At 38.7% G+C, this 22,277-nt stretch overlaps 1 protein-coding gene across 1 annotated transcript in view; it reads left to right on the forward strand.

The window, feature by feature from the left end:
• The window catches only part of JMJD1C (jumonji domain containing 1C), a 165,996-nt gene that overhangs the window by 48,894 nt on the left and 94,825 nt on the right, over positions 1-22,277 (forward strand). Inside the window, exon 2 of the mRNA XM_056351587.1 lies at positions 4,990-5,154. Coding sequence (XP_056207562.1) covers positions 4,990-5,154 — 165 coding nt within the window. The remainder of the gene's footprint in view (positions 1-4,989; positions 5,155-22,277) is intronic.

Here is a 22,277-nt window from a genome sequence, read left to right on the forward strand (position 1 = left end):
AATAACATGGACTTGCATTTTAATATGCTAATTGGGGAATTTTGTCCTGACATCTTGTAATGTAGTTTCTGATTCTCTTAGCTACGATGTGTAAGTTGGAGGTATGAAACAGGAATATTTTTTTTTCCTCTGACGGTGATACTATGGCTTTTAAAAACAAAACACACGTACACAACTTGTAAAAGATTTAATTTACTGCCATTGACACATTTTTTTTTTTACACTTCTGTATTTTCTATTAAATTTCTGCTGAATTACATAGAAGGTTTGTATTTTTGTATTTATCTGACCATCACGAGGTTGGAAAATGACAGCTAGTTTCTGATACTTGATTACATAAAAAGCGTTTTAGGCATGTGTTTTAAGTTGTACAACTAAGACTTCAGAATTCCACGTATAACTGTTAGCACCTGAATTTTGAGTTCTTAACTTATGAAAATGGTGTATAAAGTGTATATGCATTATAATTGCACATGGTGTAATATTCTGTTTCTTTCTTCTAGTTTGAAAATGTTACAAGTGAAGCCCAGTAGGATGTGTTTTAGGACTCCCCTTGAAGTCAGTAGCCAAATTTGTGTTGATTAAAGACTTTTCAATGTGGTACAAAAGTAGAAGTGTTTTCTTTGCCTTTTTAAAAACATCTTAAAGATTGCTTGATTTCTTGATTATTTTTTTCCCCTAGAAGTAAATGTTTTGTTAACAATTTCTAGGTGGTAAAGGGGAAACTGTACACTCCTCCCTTAGGACTGAAAACACAACTTAGCGTTCTGTTAATTACAGACCAGGTGTATAGATCACTTCTGCATACCAGGTTAGAAATTCAGTAAATAAATGCTATACAGCACTGTATTTTCTTCTTGCTAGAGATTACTTTGCCTTAAAATTATACAAGTTTTTAGTAATTCTTGTAGCTATATTGCTTGGGAGCTCTTGCCAGGGCAAACCTAACGTGAAGTCAGCCTCTGGGTTGTTAATGCTGTAGTTGTCTTCAGCACTAACCAGCCCGTGGGCAATGCACATGCTACTATAACATGGAGTTACAAACAGAATCCACCCTCTCACGTGTTTTCAAGAAAGTGGATGGTGCGTCAACTATGTTTTTTAGCGTTTGAAGTCAAATTTACTGGAAGTCAACACTGCTTTCATGACAGTTTAAAGGGTTTCAGAACTTGCTTGGTCAGGCATATCTCTTTGGAGCAGAAGTGACTGGAAAACTCTGGATCACAGCACTACATGTAGGGAATTTCACCATGATTGTTGTGTTTTGGCTTTGAAACGGCAATATTTTGTTGCAATTGTTTGGCTCACTCCATTGGAAATTAATTTGCTGTCTTGCTTTACTTGGAAAAGATGCTAAAAGCTTATGCTGCTTCCTGTTGGAAAATAGTAGTGAGTTACAAAATTAGCACATTAATGCCAGTTACAACTATAATATCGTCCCAGTGGGAGTTTCTACTTTTTATGCATGTGAATGCATACGTGGTGAGAAGACTTCAGCCACTCTGGGAACACAAACTGCTGTGCAGCTGACAAGGCAAGGAAGCATAATTTGGCTGAAAAATCTCAAAATCAACATTTGTTCTTAGGGAGGCAAATGTAGAGTTTCTTGCTGTACAGAGTTTTGTCAGTGAAGCAAGAAAGATTAAATATTTTCAGCCTTTACACTCCTTAGGGGGTCTAACTTTGGCTCTACATCTTATTTTGTTGGCGTAGGTTGCTGGATTGCTTCCTGTCCTCCTCCTCTTCCCTTTTTAGTCCCTTTCATAAATTGTGCTGCTTGGGATGCTGCTCTTCTCTGTGCGGTAGGTCAGTGTGCAGAGAAAGAGGAAGCCTGTGTTCTTCAGAGGCTTTACCGTTGGCTTAGAAAAATTAATAATTGGTTTTCCTGATTTAAATATTTCCTAGCAAAAAAGAGAATGGATGAAGGAGTGGGCTCTGCGTTTAGTGTGTGTTGTTTCTGCCTTTCAAAAATGAACTTTCAAAAGCCAGCAGATAGTTAATAGTCTTGGCATGGAAACCTGAGTGTTGTGGAAGCTGGCAGAAGTATCTCCCAAGTAAGGTTGTGTGTGTGTTGTACTAGAGGAGGAATATGGTGCCCTGGGCAATGGCAGACTGGCTCTGCGCCATGCTCCATTCTCCACTTTTCTTGGAACCGCTCCGTTGAAGATCTAATTATATGGTGCCAGGAGAATCTGCAGATAGCTCAGCAATAACTCCCACTGTCGTTACACCAGATTTCAGTTTATTTGGGGTGCAAAACTTGCACACAAACACTAGATTGTATCACAGTTATCCACAAGTTTTGGCTAGTGTCCAGAAGATACAGTATATTTTAATGTGGTGGTTTCTAAACTGCTAACTCCAGTTTAGACTTATCGGCGTTTTTTCAAAAATGTTTATTCACTTGATTCCCCTTGCCCTCTTAGACTTTTAAATTCGCTGCTTTGTGAGGTCTGGTATTTAACCTCTTACACCCTGTTACAGACTACCCAAGTAAAATGTCCAGGACAATTGAGTGGAATTTGGAGGAGGGAGGGGCCAGGAGGAGGGTGACTTTAGAGAATGATTTTGGACTGCACTATCAGTTGAGGTTGTCTTTAATGTCTGTTATTTGATCAATTGCAGAAGTAAATGTCTCATTAGAAGGGTTCAAAGTAGCTGCAAATACAAGATGCTGCTGCTAAGATGATTTAAGATATGATGTACTTTACTGCCTGTGCTTTAAAGCATTACTATGCTTACTCCTAACTGTTTCGATTCAGAAATTATTACTCTAATTTCAAATACATAATAAAGTTGCAATTTATAGAAATTAAGCTATTAAAAAGTGCTTTTTACTGAAAGGTGTCAATTTACAATTTTTCGTTTTGAGGTTTTGCGGCTGTTTTGTACTTGCTTTGTTAGAATAACAGGTGATAGCTCTAATAATGAACAACAGAGGTGAGAGGGCATTTTTGTATACAAACTGTTCCTATAGGGTTGATTCTAATACCACCGTGAAGACTAGCAGTAGCTTCCTGATATTTTCAGTGAGTGAAATGGGCAAAGGGAAAAGGTAAAAGAGTAGTTGCATTGGTGAAGAAGGTGATGCAGAGATTGGGGATGACTGGATCAGCCAGGGTAGTTTTAGAAAAGTCTGAGAAGTGGCAGCAGGCAAACAGCAGAAATTCCAGATGTTGAGGTGATGAGTCCAGAGGGAAAGCTCTGCCCTTGGGAGATAGCAGGAACGGTATTTAATGCGGACAGCTGCCCTGCACACGCTTTATCTTGACCCAGTCATTAAGACCAGGCAAGAAAGAAAATGAGTATTAAGATGAGATGTGAGGTAAGATGTGGAAAGACCAGATGGCCATGAATGTGGTATTGGTGACAACGAGCATGCATGATGATGGGGCAGTTGGGTGTCAGTATTTGGTAGAGGGATGGATGAAAAGGAGTCAGGTGGGCAGCGAGTGATAGCTGCGATAGTGAGCAGTGAGCAGTTCATGGAGGTACTGAGGAGGGGGAACAGTGAAATAAGTGAATAGACTTGAGTGTAGCTTGACAGGAGAAGAAATTACTTTTCTTCCTTTTTATTTGGACAGGTATTAAGTGGAAATGCAATAATGGGCTGTCATAGAAGAAAGTAACTGCAGTAAGTTACCTTCTTTATACGATGCTTTAAAGAGGGAAGGGGAAGGGAAAAGGAAAGGAGTGTGTAGGAACAGAATGGGAGTAACATGGGTTAGGAAAAGTGTGGCAGGAACTGGGATGATACAGGAGTGAGAAGAGGCTTGGTGCAGATTGAAGTTGTGTACACAGAAGGGAAAAGGACGAGGTGAGAGGAGTACTATGTAATACAGGTTTGGAAAGTGTGAGACAAAGTCTAGACAAGGAAGTATGTTGCAGGCCTAAAATTAACCAAAGTTAAAAGAAGAATATTTCTGTGACAGTGATTTAAGTTCTCAGAAGCAGATAGAGGAAGAAACTCCAGTTTCAGAAGTTGCCTTGGGTGTGGCTGAGAGCTGAAACTCAGGAGGGTGGCAAAGCATCGTCTCCGCTGCAGTTTGTGTCACAAGCAGTGACTTATGCCAGATGTTTTTTTCTTACTAATTTTCTCATAATTTGGAAAAGAAAACAATTGATTACATTGATTTTTTTCTTTGAATTTTAAGTAGATTCTGTCATTTTGAAACTTTTAGAAGAGTTTGTGTATGCTAATGCAGATAGCTTTCGAATAGCTTTTTTGGCTCAGAGTTTCCTCTTCGCTTTACAAGAGGAGACAAAAGGTTTGGCATATTTAGCTTAGTGAACGTGTCGAGGAGAACTGTATAACCTACAGGACAGAGATGGCACAAGATCAAATAATTGCAAACTGGCTCCAAAATAATTTAGCTGGAAACAAAAGGTGGGGGTTTCCCCCCCCCCCCCTCCAAAGGAGAGGGATTCCAGGACAGAAACAGCAAGAAACAGCTGCTTCTGCTAGGTGCTGTGTGTTGAGCTTGGTAGTAGCAGGGTCTGCAGACTCAGGGTGTCCTTTCTGGCTCTGCTCCAAATTGCACATACACACCCCCCCTCCCGCCAACTCTTTATTTGGTTGGTTTGTATTATAGGACAAGTATTTGAACTGAGAATGAGAATTTTTTTTTAAACTTATTTACTGATATGTAAATAGCTGTATGTATTATTTGCATGGTACTAGTAAATACTTAGTGTTATACTGGTACTAGTAAATACTTAGTGTTATACTTCCCGCTTATGAGATAAGATACCTAATGTTAACAGTAATGTTTTAGCAAATGTAACCCTCCTCTCTTGACCACAAATTCAGTGCCCGTAAAAATTTCTGTGGTACAGGAACTGATTATATAATTTCAATACTATAGCAATAACATGAATGAAACTCTGGCATTAAATGCTAAAACACACACTTTCAGAAGTGTATGTAGGTGCACATATGCTGTGTATATGTAATAATGTATGCCCTTTCCTTCTCTTAAATTTCTCCAGGTATATGTGGAATTTGATGACCTTGAATGGGAAAAGCGAGAATGGGTTAAAGTTTATGAAGATTTTGCAACCTTCTTGGTGGAGTACCAGCTGGTCTGGGCGAAGAGAAAGGACCCAAGCCAGACTCAGGGATCAAAGATCAAACAAATTCAATGGCCTGCATTGGTAAGACCCTTGAACAATAGCATTTACTAAACTATTTTAATCTCTTTAATTCTGTCCTTCTTAGGAAACTGCCTAGGTTACTTAAACAGTGGTGGAAAGTGGTGAGCATGGAGCAGGAGGGAGGATAAGAAGAGGATAAGAAAATACTAACAAACCATGTTTGTGTTGAAAGGATGGGAGTGATGTGATAACAGGCACTCGTCTTCCTTTTTGAATCAACTTTGAACACTGCAAAACCAGTCTGAGTGACATAATAGAACTAGTGGCACTTTACACAGTAATAGCATCGTACAAACATAAAATTATCTTACTGCTCTGTGGGGTATTGAAACTAAGGTAAAAAATAAACCCTTAAGCTTGTGATACACTCCAGTCCCACAAAGAAGGTATCTAAAATTCAGAGTTCAGAAAGATCAGAAAACTGAGCGAAGATCAATAAAACAGTGATAATTTTATGCCTGGCTTATGAGATGGTACTTACGATTCTTTTTCTTTCTGGATTGATGCCCAAACATTAAAGCTGCGAGAACTGCTAGGAGGTCATGTCCGTTTTTGACGTGGCTTCAGGTAGACCTAATGAATACTAAGGATCTGATGAGATAATCTAATAAGCAAAAAACATGTATTCTTTTTTCTCCAAAGAAATGAGTAGTGCTACCAAAGTCTTCAGAAGAGCCAAATAAATATGAGAGTTCAGGAACATATTTTGTTGGAATTTTTTTGCTTTGTAGAGATTAGGGGAAGATTTTTCACAGACCAGCAAGTGAAAGGGAGCTCCAACAAATTTGTCAAAATAGTGAGGGCGAGTCTTAGGTATATTTGATATTCAGCTTAGTATTTCTAACTTCAGTCTTGGGTTTTTAGAAATTTTTTTAGTTGTAATGAATTGACGTGATGGAATTTTTTTCCTCCAGACTTTAGCTTTACCTGTGTTTCATTTAAATAATTCCCATTTCTGAGCACTTGATGCACTCTCTGAAATGCTGTCACAATTACTTCTCTGCAGCTGTGGTTGGAACAGTCATGCTGATGGTCATGAAGCAGGCTGTTCAAGAAAGCTTAGTGGTGGAAGAGATGCATAGATGGCTTAGGATGGACTTTCTTCCTCTTCAGTTAGTATTCCTACTTGACTCACCCTGTACGTTTGTGCTAATGTACTTGAGTAAAACAAGCTAACTTTCTGGATGTACAGGCTGTTTCGTATACTTGCTTGTACAGGCAAGTTTTCTGTTTCATGTTAGTATATCCTTGAACAAGAATTTTTAGTTTTAGGGAGTCATGTCATTAGCTTTGTGAAGCCACCCATCTCTCCCTGGTTGAGATGGGTATTCCAAAATCTGTTAGCAACTTAGAACTTAGTGTCTAAGTACTGTGCTATTTTACATGCTTTTATTCTCGCTCTCTAGGATAGAGATCAGTCTTGGGTTTAAAGGGGGCGTATTTCTAGAAAGTATGATAGTCTGGCTGCTGATCTGGTCCCCAAGTTAAAAGTGTTTGCTAATGTATGAAAATGTTTTAGTCAAACCTTTCTCTCGGAGACTTTTCCAAATTTCTACTGGTCTAGCAGAAGGCAGAAACATTTTTTTCTTTCATCTCCATCTTTTTATTTCTTGTTTTAATGTTTATATTTGAGGTAGCTGGTATGTTCTAATGTTTAGATTTGAGGTAGCTGGTAGGTTTGAGAAGACAGACTTGCATAAGATCCACCTCCTGCTTTTACAATTAAAAAATTGGAATCTTATAGTCCAAAGTAGGGCTCAGATGGCTTGTTGGGTCACAATTTCCAGATGTTAAAGATGACAAGTTCTCAGCATTTGTACTTGGCCTGGCTACAAATATTCTAGCAATTGTTTTCTGAGTCAAACCCTCTAGTCATCCATTCCAGAAAACCCGTATTTGAGGGAAAGTGCAGAGACAGGATATTAACTCTAGTTAGAGCAGATTCCTTCCATAGAGACCTCCCAGAATTCTGCTCCGTATCAATAGCTGCACTGAGCACACCAGGCCCTGGGGAACAGGGAGGGTGTTCAAATTGCCATAATACTTCTGGGTTTTGTTTCCAGCCTGTTTGAACGCTCTGGTGTGGTGGAGTGGATGACCTCTATGAGGGTTTGGATTTGAGGGTTTTTTTGTCAAAACAAGACTTACTAAAAATGGGAAAGCATTGGAAAAGGTGGTAAAAATTTTTGATTTTTCCAAACAATGATAGGAATGTCTGTACTTCTTATGTGTAAACCTGAGTGTGGTAATACACGCTTTTGGAAAAGTTGAGTCTTGCTGTAGTTGTTAAAGGAAAAGTCCAATTTTTCCCATGCATGTGAACTATATTGAAAAAAAAATATCATGTACTTGACTATCTTGTCTTCATACTTAATGCCAAAATAAAAGTTTCTGGTAGAACTTTATTTTGGATGCTAATGCATATGCAACAAAGCAATATTTGAGTGTATTTTATGTAGTAGTTCTACAGGATCTTTGCCTTTAGTGGAGTGAGTGGAAAGTGCTTGTATGTTTAGATGGCTATCACCACCTGTTCTCTTTGATCAACATACTCTGTGTTTACTGTGTGGTATTCAAACCTGATCAGGAGACAAAATCTTTAATTTCCTGTGGGGCTTTCTGTGGGCAGTCGTCAGTCTGGTATCAGTGTGCTTCACAATTATTGATTTCTTTTAGTTGTGTGATACAATGTAACCCCACTTCATAGATGAAATTGCTAGGATGCAAGTTGGTCACAAATGTTTGTGATCTTTACATGGGTGAATGCCCCAGGTGTGCCGTTACTGAAAGTGCAGTATTCATTGATCTCATGTAGCTGTGCTTTAAGCTTTTAGGCTCATGTCAGCTGCTGGGAAAGTGAGGAAATGAGAAGTACTGCCTCTTTCTCCCTGTTCAGAAACTCAGTAACAGAGGAGGGATAGATTATGCCCTGAATTCAGTTTCTCTCATAATGAGATTATTTTTTCTTTCAGTAGAGCTCCCGACTCGTTCATGCCGAAGGTGAAAAGTTGACTGTAAATGAGCCTGGAGGCCTGTTGGCAGCAACAGGAAATATTCTTCATTGTGTCAGGGTCGCTGTGATGATGTTGACTAGGTACCTGTTTCTGGGCCGCTGTGCAAGTCTGTGAAAGAGAGAGTAAGTGTAGTGCCTCAGCTTGCTCACGCTGTAATCACACACTTTTCCTTCTTGTGAGATGATTTTCTGGCGATAACGGAGAACTTCTTGTCTGCCTAGCTGACTGGTATAATTGGAAATCACCCTTCATGTGGGGGTATTTACAAGCATGGAAAAAAAGACTATCAGGAAGCGTAATGGCAGTGGTGGTAAGTGATGTCAGCATAAATGTAGCTTAGACATTGGGAAGAGAGTGTTTGGTAGACAATGCTTATTGTTTACCTCAGGTAACAGAGATGCTTTACAGATGTCAAGGCCGAAGAAAACTTCTTGGCCAAAGGGGTAGCATAGGAAAAAAAATAAACATGGATTTTGAAAACTTAAAAAGTATAGGTAATGAAAGTGAGTGGTGTGTCTTTCCATGTTAAGGGATTAAGAAAAGTAACATAGATGCTGAAATTGAAGGCATCACCTTAGTTTGGTAAGCAAGGGGTGTGTGTTACAAAGATATTTAAAAAAAGGGGTAGTGATGGGCTAGGAGAATTACCAGTACTTCAAAAATGAGGCAGAATTGATTTTTTTTTAATTCCTCAGGAAACAACTTTGAAGTAGTTGAGAGGATGGATAAAATTTTTTGATCTGTGGGTGGATAAGAACAGTTGTGTTTTAGGGGGAGTAAATTATTAATTTTCCTGATGTAGAAATAGTTTGAGTACTAGGATGTTAGAGATCAGTGATAAAATCATGCCTATGATACAGTTCAGGCTGAAGTCTTAGGTATATGATGGGTATCCCCTCAGCACCCAAGAAAGGAGGTGAAAGTAAGTGTGTGGGCAGGGGTGGAAAACTGGAGCCAAGGTTTTAATGTGGACAGAACAGAATGCTTCTGTGAACTGCCAGTTTGAATTTAATTACAATCTCTCTAATTGCATATTAGAAACAGTGTAGAAGGAGAAAAAGGACTGTAGAAGGACTAAGGACAGAAGCTACTAGAGACATTTTAGAGTATAATAGAATAATGTGGAAGAAAAGTTTAAGGTGATAGGCTTAACTAGGAGAGGCCACCATGGTGAAACTTAAATAGCAGTTTGGGTTTTTTAACAGCATCAACTTTACATGGTGAATGGTGGGGACTGAGTGCCTTAATATTTTTTTGTTTGTTTGGGAAGAGGGTTTTGGAAACTTCAATAATGTGCTGAAATGAAAATTTATTGTTGAAGGTCTACAGATAGAGATGGAAGGAAGAGCTTTAAGACAGGCGTTTTAAGGGGCATGTTCCTTCACCTTGGCAAGACAATAAGGAAAGAAGGGTAATTGAAAATGCAATTAATATTGAAGGAGTTTAAGGTGGATAGATGATGGCAAGTTTGTACTTTCAGGAAAAAGAACTAAGAGAATACAAGAGGTTGGAAAGAAAAGGATTGGAATTGGAGATAAGGAAAATGCATTGAATGGGAGCACGCATGAGAAACTTTTGCACTTGCAACGAGAAAGGAAGAGTATTGTAGAACAGGGGAAGGAAAATTATCTTATTTTGGCTTTTTCCTTTTGGAAGAAACTGACAGTCTTGTGCAGGGTAGATGCCAAAGGACGAAACAGTTTGACTCTGTCTGATATGATGAAAAACAGGATTGGGGAATGGTACACTTAGTTGGCAGGGCAGAGGTGTGTGCCTGGGGAGGTTACATACAGGTACAGGTGATGGGTCAGTGGTTTTGTGTGCTCTACTGGGTATGGTTTGTTTTGTAAAGTACGTGTTGCCTGTTGTTATAATTAAACCAGTGCTGCTTGTGAATTCAGTATGAATTCATATATAACAAATCAGAAGAATCCATACTAATTCTCTGTTGGTTTGAGTATGGAGACAGTGCTTCACTAGCTTTACGTACTCACCTTGTCAAACCAAAGGATTTACCCTGTGGTCTCAACTACTACAAAGGTCTGCAATAACTGTATCGGTCCCAGTTTTGGTGCTGGCGTACCGCAAGAACTGGTTGTCTTGCAATTGTATATCTGTGAAGAGTATACATATAAAAACTAAAATACATTTCATGAGGAGATCTTGAATATGCTTGTGTCGTAATGCAGGGTAGCTGCAGGAGCAACTCAGTCTACTCCCTGCACCCCAGCCCCACTGGTGGAAAAAAAAAAAAAGACTGTGTCCTCCATCCGCCTGTCTCTTTTTCTTGGAACAAGTGAAGTCATTGCTAAACCAGTGGCTTGAGAACAGTCTTTCCTGGGACTCTGTCCAGGGCTCTGCAAGATTAGAGCTTTAGCCAGGCTTATAACGAAACCAGGGACAAAGAGTAGGTCTTCATTGGCAATGACTGACTCTTTTTCCACTGTGAGAATCTGGAGCTGATTTACAGTGGACAGTGCCAGTGGCACCTGTGGGACTGTGGGCCTTTAGTCTGACCATCGTGCTAATGAGGAGGTCATCTTGCAGAAGAATGAGATGAGGTTTGTTCTGGGTGGTGGTGGATGTGTGAGTTCTGGTTAGATGTGAATGAGCCCGTATGTTCATGTGCTGACTGCATATTAGGGTACTTGGTGGTAAAGTATAAGAGTAGAAGTGTTCATGGACATGTGGAGGATAGACTTGTCCTCTGACCTGATGTAGCCTTTCCCTCCTCCCTCCCTGCCCCTCTGTCCCAGCTGTCAATTGCAGAATCCTTTTGCTTGACTGCATTCTGCTTCGGCTGGCTTGATTGTGTTAGATTATAAAGCAAACATGAAGTGCCAGTTTATTGGCATTTGTGTCATGATTAAGGAAGGAAGTGTACAGATTGAACAACAAGCTTCTATAGATCTTCCAGAGATTCTTGAGGCACATCAAATTCTTTATTTTTGGCACGATGATGGAAAGTAGAACAGGTCCCTTGTTCATTCCTGTCTGTACTGTGACGCACTACCACTTTTTTACTCTCTCAGGGATTTGTTTTGTTCCTTGCCTTGATGGTCTAATTTTAGCATTTCTGAGTAAGTTTCTCTTTTATATGTTGGTCCCATGGATCAGACATCCCCTTCAAAGTCAGGAGTTTCTGTAGATAACTGCTAACATTCCCCCTTCTACTTCACTGCAGCCTGTCCTCTCTGCACAATGAAAAATGGAGGTATATACACTGCCAGATACAGTGATTAAATCCTAGCAGACACTCAAAATACTCCAGTAGTAAAAAGAAATAAATTCACAAAGGATTACTGTGTATATAGAAAGCAAGGCAGAGAGAAGACTCAGTCTCCTGAGTCCTAAAATATAAAAACTTTGAGGACATTTCAAATTTGAGGGGAGGAAGTGCTGTAGCTTCCAGGAATCAAAAACTAATAGTGGATTTTCTCAGCTTCTCCTTTCCCTGCATCAGAATTCTAGTGTTTGTATACCTTACTAATACGGGGTAAAGAGGAGATACATACAACAGAGAAGAAAATCCTTGGAACCTGTCAGCTTCTTGGAAAATATTTAAGGCACTTTAGAGCTTGGGGAAGAGAAAATTTAAGTAACTGACTCAGCAGAGCACAAATGACCTGATTTTTGCTGCATTGTGAAAGACAGTAACATGCAGAAACAGCACTTGGAGATGGTTCAAAGATTACTTCGCTGGAGAGTATGTTACTGTAATATTCCCACAGAACATAAATGTCTCAAGCAGTACCACATCCCGCCTGTGTACTTTGGCACTTGCTTTTTTTAAACTACTGCTTACTGGGAGCCGCTGCTCTCCACGCAGTCTTCTAAGCAGAGGCCATTACCTTCCCAGGACATGCCCCAAATGAAGAGTAATAAACTGAAATCTGCCTCCCCAGATGCTCTGTTGTGAAATATGGGTGTTGTCTTGTGGCTTCCCACTCTGGAAATGAGTGACCGAGTGGAGAGCCTCACTGCTGTGCTGACTTGTATGTGGCCCTGGTGCTTTCTGTGCACTTTACACTACTGCATTCTTTGTTCCAAGGTCTTTTGTCCCAAGGTGTTGGCTAATAGCAAGCTTATACTTAATTTTTGTTTTTTACTTTATTCTTGAATTTCTAAGCAATGGAGACCCTTTCTATTTGAACAGATTTAGTTTTGTAAAAGCACGCCTTCCATATATAAAATGTTGTTTGTAGTTAAGTGCTATGCAAAGAATTGTTTTTAATGTCAAATTAATTTACAGGAGTGCTAGAATTCCAAACAAGAGTATTTTCTGACCTTGTGCTTACTGTTATTTTAAGGCTGAAGTAATTTTGATCGTATGGGCCTGGGAGTTGCCATTTTGGCAGCTTCTCTAGAGAAAGCTGCTTTAATATGTCACAGCATCCTGAAGGTCTCTGTACTGCAGGTTCTTTCCTGCTAGTAAAGCACTTCTCCTTGTGCTCCAAGGATTACACAAATTAAATAACTAGATATTGTTTAGCGTCCTTCAGCAGCAACACTAAGCAGTACTCCCAGTTCAGTGTGCCTCTGTCACTTACACCTGTTCAAAAGACAGATAGCAATGAAATGCTGTTAATAATTTGTATGTGCTTCTGTAAAAGATGGGCATAAAGATTCTTGAGGTTCTATGTTCAAGCTAAGTAGCTGAAGCGGAGCAGAGTAGCCACAGTTGCAGGGATCTCAGTGCAGGATAGTTGCTTGCATATTGATTTCATAACTGATGCTGAAACCTATATTGGTTCAATATATGGTTATGCTCCTGTTGATACTGTAGTCAGATAAAAGTCAGTGTAGGTGTATTTGAACTGCATTCACACTTCCAGCTTTAGTGTTGACCTAATCCACAGCTTCATCAGGTATAAAAGCAAAGAGCTAGGCTGGATCCTCTGGAATTGACTGGAAAGTCCCAAATCTTTGATTTAATCCCCTCCCCCACCCTAGCATTCATGAGAACAAATTTTCCATTTGTGCTTAAAACACCAAATCACTTTGTAGCTGTCTAGATAGTTTGAACTTCCTCAATGAACTAGAAGGATCAGCTCAACTTGGAGATAGTGTTGAGCAGAATATAAGCATGTGTATGCAGTTGGTTATTTCAGCACATTATTTTTGAAATTCAGCTTCCAGAGCTTTGGCATTGGAAGAATGAGTACCTGCAGTGCCTTTTGTTATCTCCATCAGTCTGGTAGCTCACAGTCTAGCTGCTGCTATTTATATAAGTTATGACTTATATTATAATATACATGCATCTTATATACTTGCATATATGTGTGGGTATATTTATAGAGGCATGTGTATCTAGAGATATGTACATAAACATAATTTTTTCTCCCTATATTAAAAAAAAAATATTTCCCAACCTATACCTGTTGAGAGTCTGTACAGTGAGGGAAAGATGTCAGTGTGGTACTTGTCCTCCATCTGAATGGTGGCTGTCCAGAATAAGGAAAGCTGTGCCAGAAGACTTCTATCCACAAAAAACTGCTTGGTGTTTTTCTTGTGATGGTGGGGAGGAGCAGCTGGGCTTTACACCTGTCAAATCCACTCGGCAGCTAATTTTGAAAGCCACCCACTGTTAAAATCTCCACTGCTGCTTCTGTGCATTAATGACTTGTCAGCTGTGCAATACTGAAGCACTGCTCTCTTTGTCTTCACTCGAGTAAGATGAGTTATGGAAGGTGTAATTAGAGTTTTATGAGTTACTTGTTCTCCTTTCCCAGAATTCCAGCAGTTTCTTCTGGGTTTTGCTGTGAATCTGGTGATGTGCTGTATTGAAGTCTTAATATCCACTTTAAATGTACAGCAGCACGGAGAACCTGCCCAAAATGCAAAGCACCTCTTCTGGAAAAGTATTTCAGTACTTTACTGTGTCAATACACAAGGCCTTCTGTAGTCTTCTACAGCTGGAATGTAGGAGCTTCAGGTGAAATTAATGTCTGGATGAAGTAAAAATGTTGCAGTCAGGGCCAGACACTGTGTTTTGCTAGGTTAGGGTGAAAGTCTGCATTTTGCAAAGTGCTGAGAATCTGAAGGAAGGTTTTTTTCATGGTACTAAGAAAGCATATACTTTAGCTCCACCTGAATTTTGGTTACTAGCATATAAACAAAGCAGCCGTTGCTTCCAAGGTCTCCTTTTCTATGGAGTGACTCCGCAGAGCATTTTGTCATGTCACAATTGTATCGCAGTATTTTAGCTTCTCCTCCATCTACCACAGAACTGGTGCCCATGAAAAAATATTCTCTTGATTTCTGGGAATTTCTTGTAGCACTTTTTTTTACAGCAGTAGCACCAAGTCTTGTCACTGGATCTGTCTTTCAGAATTTTGAATAAGTGGGGTAAGTGATGGTGGGGAATCTTGTGTTGCTAAATTCAAAGACAGAATCGACAACACGGATTGGAGAGGAGACACAATGGAAGACTTTTTAGTCCTTTGAGCCCTTGTGGTGTGGAACAGGATGTTAATATTTGGGACAACAAAGAAACTGGATGGAGAAAAGGATAGTTTTTTCACCTCCTGGGGTGAATATGTCACTTGTGTTGCTGGTTAGGCTGTTGGGCAGGAAAGGTTGTCGTAATGTAAGGCTATGGTAGTAATATTTAAAGTGCTTCTGCTTTGCAAATGGGTTAAAAACAAAACCCTAACTTCCTTTCAGCTCAATCTGTTACGGATGTGGTTTCACACTGAACTTAACCAATCCCTTGCTGATGCTGAAAGGGACGGTGCTACTACCTCCCCTTTTTTGTACTTTGGCTTAAAACCCCTTCAATTTCAGGTAGATCAGCAAGCTCTATCACCTAGGGAATGTACACATACACTCCCCGCAGCCTTACACAAAAATGTTCCATGTGATAGTTCTAAGATACACTAAACTCTTGTGAACTAAGCAGGGATCAGGGATATATGTGAGAATGAAGTGCTATTGTTTATTACTATTATGCATTGTCTATACCAGAAAATATTGATTACTTCTGTTTTATTATATATTTCAATTTCATTCCATCGTTCTGTGCTCTTAGGGCTCTGCATTTGAAAGAGATTTTGAAATGAGATCTTGGTAGTTAGCTGCCATTAATAGAAACTTTTGCTGGCAAATGTTGCAGGCCTTCAGTTACACTACAAAAATTAAATCAAGTACTTGGGAGCAAAAGTTTGTCCCATCCTGCCCCACCCCCCGCCCCTTTTTCCTCCTTTTTTCCCTTCCTTTGTCGTAGGTGCTAAAGCATTGTAAATGGGGTCTGCATGTTACATTTGTCATGAGTGATCTGTTTTCTTATATGGCAATTTCTTGAGGGCCACGAAAAGTCAAATTTCCATAGCAGCCTCATAAACTGCTTAAGTTGTTCTAGCAATGATTTTGATGTTGTACATCTAGTATGTTTACTTTTTAAATTTGTCTTAACTTCTAAGGAGAAAACTGAATGTAGGAAAGAAGTTCAAGAACAGCTTGTCAGCTTCAGGTGTTTAACCTGCCTGAGGAAGCTGGGATAGAACCTGTGTTTTTTATCTTCAATGTCCTAAAATTTCTGGTAAGTGACTATCATTCTTAATTTCTGAAAAACAAACTCTTAAGTAGTAAAACCAGTATGTCCTTTATTCCTGGCTTCACTGCCATAACAGCAGTTGCCAATTCTTTTCAGGTGCGTGTTTGTATGGGGAGCATGTTACTTTCTGAATTTAATGGGGGAGCATTTACGTGGACACAGATTTCATCAGTGGTTCTGAAGCCTTTCTCAGATTTGGTGGCTCTGCATGTGCCCCAGCTGGGCAGGAGGAATGGAAATGTTGGTTGGCTGCAGGTCGTGCCACTCATGACAAGAATGAAGATGTGATTAGGTAGTAACCACAGGGTAATTGGAATTGCAAGGGAGTATTGATGGGCAAAGACGAATAGAGGAGGAAGCTGTTGAAGGCACAGGTTTATTTCTTCTGCTGAGTAGTTTTCTTCTAGTTGTTTGGGGGTTAGTTGTTGTTGTTGTTGGTTTTGTGGTTTGGGTTTTTTTTTTGTTTTGTTTTTTTAATAAAAGAAAAAAAATACAGGTTTTTTTTCTTTACGTGCTGCATCCAGTTGTCTTCAGTAGGTTCAAAATCCATTTTCTGTGAGCATGAGAGGCCAGGACTGGGAGCATATTGTTCTACCACTTCCTTTCTTGTACCTTTGGATTAACATCCTTCCAGCTGCTGGTCAGATCAGGAAGTTGAGTCAAGGGCTAGAAATGGCAAGTACACTTTCAACGACTTTTTAAAAGAAAAAGCAAAAATGTAAAGTGAAGACATTTCTATTCACAATGTGTGTCCTGTTAGGATGATGTCAGCCTGCAACAAATGATGAACAGTGCTGAAACAGTTTTAATTTTTTTGAAATTCATCAGGTATTGAGAAACAAGTACTTTATCATATTTGTGGTTTTATAACAGTTCTGCTTTTCTACCTTCTGCTGTGTGGAACATTTACATAAATGGGGGAAGGGCATACAGTGAAACTTGGTTTTGTGTTTGGGGTTTGGTTTTTTTTTTCCCTGTTTTACCTGCTCTTCCTTGCAGTAAAGCTTGAGGTTACTTCAACAATAGTTACTAGTAATTCTTCAAAATATTTAATCTTATTTTGTGTGCACTGCATGTTTAAAAAGCATTATTACATAGAATACATTTAATATGGGAAGGTGAATCAATGTTAGGAACTGTAAATTTAGGGCTTTATAAAGTATTTAGGAATCAAAACAATTTCAGAAAAATATTCATTAGACTGACTTTGTTAGCAGTCAGAATAGTCTACTATTGATTAGGGAAGGAGTCTTTGTTTGAAAATAGTATCCTTTAGCAGTAATTAATATTTTACTAGAGAAACATGGCTGACCTCATCTAACCCTGAGTACGTCGGACTTCTTATTTACAGATAGGTGAATTATTAACACAATGATACAGTGTTTATTTTTTGTCTACTGACTGTCATAGGCTCTACACCAATCATGGATAGAAAAAAGTATTTTATTAAACTTTTTGGTTTTTTACTAGCTGCTTTTGTGTTGCATTTTGATTGCTTTATGGAAAAGACTTGATCTGTTAGTTAACCAATTGTTAGAAATTTACATGAAGCCTCTCAATATTCAGTTTTTGAACAGAGCTGTTTTAGAAAAAAAAATTAATGATTCTTAAATATAATGCAACATTCTGAAAAACTCTTGACTGAATATTTTAATTTGAAATTTTTCATCATTTTTGAGTTGAAGACATTGGGTAGGTAGGTACCTCATTTATTTTAATAAATGATGCAGAATTATATTTCTGTTCATGGCTTTTGCAGATGGCTTTGAAAAATTCTTACTTATTTCATTGAAGAGCTTTGCTGGGATTTTAAATGCGTATATTGGATTGCTACGAACTGTATTAGTACCATCACAATAGGAATGAAGTACTCATTTGTAGGGCTGAGTGAGTGGATGCCTTTGGAAACACTGAAACATTTAGCTGAATCCTGAAATGAGCCGAATAGTACTACTTATCATTGGTTGATAAATTTAGCCATTTTGAAAGCATAATAATAAAGTTCTATATTAAATATGAATACAACCAAAATCCATTTATGTGCTTTATAGAAATTTTTTGCATTAATATATTGCATTTAAAGTTTAACTGGCTTTTTAGAGAAACATGTTGATATGCATTTTGGTGTATTTGTCTGGAATAGGCTGTATTTGTTCTAACCAGTATTCTAGTGAGGCTCTGTCAGCAAGCTAAAGCCTGTTCATTTTGGTTCCAGTATTTCTTTTTGGCCAGGTATGGTTTTGCTTATAGTACTTTTACTACTGTAAATTACAATGCTTTTAGTACTTCTAATACTTTTAAGTAGTCCAAATGATTCATAAAAATTTCTTACTGCTTTTAAATTTAAAGCCAACTTCTTTTTTGTATCATGATTATCTAAAGTGTTACAGAAATGCCAGGTTATATCTTCATAGCTTACAGAAAGGGTAGTTTGACGATGCACCATAACACATTTGCTTTGAGGAATCTTATTAGTAGTGGGTTGTACATGAAGAGGTCTTGACACCTCTGTGAACTGGTGCTACAAGTTTGCCAGGACCAGACCTTACTGAAGTTTCAGGCAAGATGCTAATCCTGAAGACTGGGCAGCACCTCTGGCTTTCAGTCTCATTCTGTAGATTACTTAGGGCAGACTTAATCAATACTGTTTTACTTCTTTGGTAAGAAGCATTTACAATGTGATTTGAGAGCTGGTAAAGAATTTGCTATTGATTCTTTATTGGCAAGTAGAGTGATAGGCACTTGTGCGCAGTCATTTTCTAAGACTCATAGTGCAGTTTCTGTGGGGAGAATGAGAAATATTTGGGGCATTTTATTGGTGATTGAGGGAGAATTAAAATAAGTCAGAAGTCTTTTGGAACTCTTTCATATTGGAATTATCTTAAAACTAAAATAGTCACTGTGTGCATTTATTAAATACTTAGGGCCTTATGGATGTTTTCCTGCTTCCTAGTAAGACGCTAGCTTCTGTCCTTGTGGAAAGAAAAAGGCAGTTCCACATTTGAGATTGCATCAGAACTTTTGTAGCAAACTGACTTCTGTCAGGCATCGCCTAGACAGACAGAATTCTATGAATCTCCACTAAGCACCATCAAGTTTGCTGGTGAAGGTGGCTGCAGACAGTGGTAGGATTTGATTAGTCAAGACTGGTGCAATCCTAGCAGAACAATGTGTTTGACTTGATTTGCAGGTGAAGGGATTGCAGATGATTTTTATAAGCCTGACCAGTATGTGTCACCTGCTGTGACTTTTCACTTCTTTTCCTCCCCCTCCAAAATGTGGTCAGGTAGAAACGCAGCTCTGCTGTACGTGCAGCAATTTGTTTCCTTTAGATGCGCATGATCTCAGATGAGCTTTTGTTAGGGAAGAATTCATGCAGTTTTCCATATGCTCTTCAATTAACAGTTTAGATCTTCTGTCCTTTATATATATAACCTAGATCTTGGCAGTTAATCTGCATATATAAGCACTGTGGTATTCATATTACTAGAAGGTTATGATTATAGGGGGCTTGATGGCATTCTTAATTGGTCATATGGTTTTTCTGTGACAAACTGTTTTCCTGTGTTACTGTCAAAATACCCAGTGAACTCTGATTAATTGTATTTTGGCACATGGCTTTGAAATTACTGTCACTGCTGTAGAATGTTGATTTCAACATCTTTGGCTGCTACAGTTGCACAATCTTTTAATGATAGATGAACTTGGAGTTCCTTCAATACAAATGACATTATTGGCACATGTGATTGTATACTAGATTATTTATCCACTGTACCTTTTATTGGACCTTTTAAGCCCTCCTCTGAATACCTAGCTTAAGCTTCCTTTCAGAGTGGCCTCTGATGACCAGTGTCATCTCCTTAAACATTATGAATGCACGTACGAAGTACAGATGAAAGCAGGAAGCACAGCTGTTCTGCACGTCCAGGCAGGGGAGGTTAACGCTATTAGATGTCACTTGACTGGTCCTTTATCAGTCTGCCTTTTGGTAGTATGAAGTATGATATCTTACTTACCAAGAAAATTAGAAAACTGTAAGTCATTCTGTGCCTGTCCACCTGACCCAGGTCTTTCTGTTTGTGTTATTTTAAGCAAATTTTGGGTAGTAAGGGAGACAGACTGGCTTTTCCCCTGGTTTTACAGGATTCTGAACACTTTCTTTTATGTATTAATGCTATTTTAATATATGCTTTAGTATATGTATTTACACTGTGTCACTGATGGTTATTTTTGTGGTGTGTTTTTTTCTTTTTTAAATTGAAGTAATTTAATTGTATAAAGTACAGGTTACTTAGCTATGAATGTTTTTGGCACAGTGAGATTGTGAAAGGCAGTCAATAGCTAGTTACTTTCTGTTGGGGAAATATTTTTTTTTTAACATATATGGACCTTTTACACTGATTTTAAGCAGGGTCTTAGGATACACATTGTGAGTTTAAAGCACTAGTTGCAGTTTGCTTTCCCAGTACAGTTTCAGTACAGTTCTTTCAACTAATGTAATCCAGGTTTTTGCTAGTTGCCTTTAGAGTTTGTCTTTTAAATGAACTGAAATATCTGTTTATTTTCATAAATGAGAGATGAAGATGGGAGGTAACAGAAAGTAATTTCAAGATATATAAAACACAATCAATTCGGAATACTCTTGTTAGCCAGCTATAATTTTTTGACTATAAAAAGTAAATGGAGAAAACACAGTAACTGATTGTATTGAATTTTGTATGGAAAATCAGCCATTAAGCCAAAGCAGATACTTGCTTTTTTCTTGAAATTATGTTTTCAACCATGATCCAGAACTTCAAAGAGCCAAAGAATATTGGTAACCATGTATGCACATGAAAACAGTAATGTTAATTTACCAGAAACTGAGGCTTATTTTTCATTTCCAAGGTAGATATGAGAACGTGGGTATGAACTACCCACAAACTAACTGTAATAAGTAAGGCTAATTACTTTTCCTTTTCTTTTATTTTTCTCTAGCATTCCCTTCAGAGAAGTGGAAATAAGTTAAAAAACCCATATGTGAAATAATTTTCTATACTGTATGTTTTTAACTGTTATAGTTCTTGGCCAGTGGTTTTATCATGATCTTCAAGTAATTTGTTCTGCATTTTTTTATTTTTTTATACAGTGTGTTTTGGGTGTCCAGTGTCAGAGATTGTAGCTTGGATCCACCCTCACTGAACCTCCCCCCACCATCCCCCTGCCTCAATGGCTTTGATCAGTTCACCAGACCATATTTCTGTCTCTTCTGTACAGTCAAAACCTGTATTCGCTTTATTCTTTACATTTAATGCTCATTGAACAGTCTTGCAGGTTAGTAGCTCTCTGAGGGACGAGCTTGCAAGTGGGAGCAGTTGTCAAGTGGGGTAAATAACGTAGTTCCTGACTGCGACCAAGTGATGAAATTTGTTAGCAAAGATTTCATCTTTATACTGCATGTGGAGAAAGGCCAGTTTCTACCACATTGGTACGGACTCAGTAGTGCTCTGCTTTCAGATTAATGGGGCAGTTTACAGATCTGAGTCATTTCTCCTGACCCATGCACACAGTGATTTGCAGCTTGATATTAGTTCTAGGCTCAGCTTGTAACCATGAAGGCTGGAAACATAATTTTATTACTGGAAAGTCCTTCTCTTGAATAGTTTTGCGGCAGAAGGTGAGTTCAGTTATGATTTCTTATGATCCCTAGGCATAAAAATAGCCAAGAAGACACCCCTCCACTCCCCTTTTTGTCTGATTTCCAACCTTGACAAAAATTTTGCAGTCATTCAAAAATTTGGCTATACGTCATTCTGTAATTCTTCTTTTGTCTACTGGGATTGCTGCTCAGCTGAGACAGGAGGATTCAGTCACTTCTTCCTTTGCCTCCAGGATGTGCTGCTTGTTTTGAGATAGGAGGTTGTATCTCACTGTTTGAAAGGCGATACCATCAGTAATGGGATAGGTATGAAAGCAGTAGAATCGTCTACTTGAACTGCTCATATTTGGTTCCAGACTATGACTGGTGCCTGGTTTAATTCTCTGCTGCTGTTTGATAACAGTGCAAGCCATATTGGTGCTTCTAGAGCTGTCTTGAGAGGCTTGTGTTGGGATGGAGGCTGCTAGCAGGGGAAAAAAAGGAATTGGGAATTCATCAGCAAAAAACAAAAACGTGAGTGTGCGGAACTGAGGAAAGAATGCAAACATCACAGTGTCATTGTGCTATTTACCATTGTTGCTGGTGGTTTTGATCGTTTTTCTCCTGTTCAGCATCAGCTTTTGTTTTTCTAGATTGAATTTGTTAGCACATAAGACTCAGTCTCTAGTAGCTGCTGGTTCACTCTTCCTACCTGTAGCCAGAATGAGGTACACACTAAAACATAGCTTTTTCAGGCAAGTGACTCCCAGAATACAAGATCATAATCTTCCAAATTCAGAGAACTGTTGCAGGAGCTCACTGGTGTCAAAAGGGGGAGTCTTTGTTCTCCCTGTTTTCTTATCTGCAAGAAGAGAGGGAAGGTGGTTCAACGTATTCAGCTCTTTCACCAGAGCACATAGATTGTACTTGCTGAGAT

Source organism: Falco biarmicus, chromosome 9, assembly GCF_023638135.1.
Source record: "Falco biarmicus isolate bFalBia1 chromosome 9, bFalBia1.pri, whole genome shotgun sequence".
Lineage (NCBI taxonomy): Eukaryota > Metazoa > Chordata > Aves > Falconiformes > Falconidae > Falco > Falco biarmicus.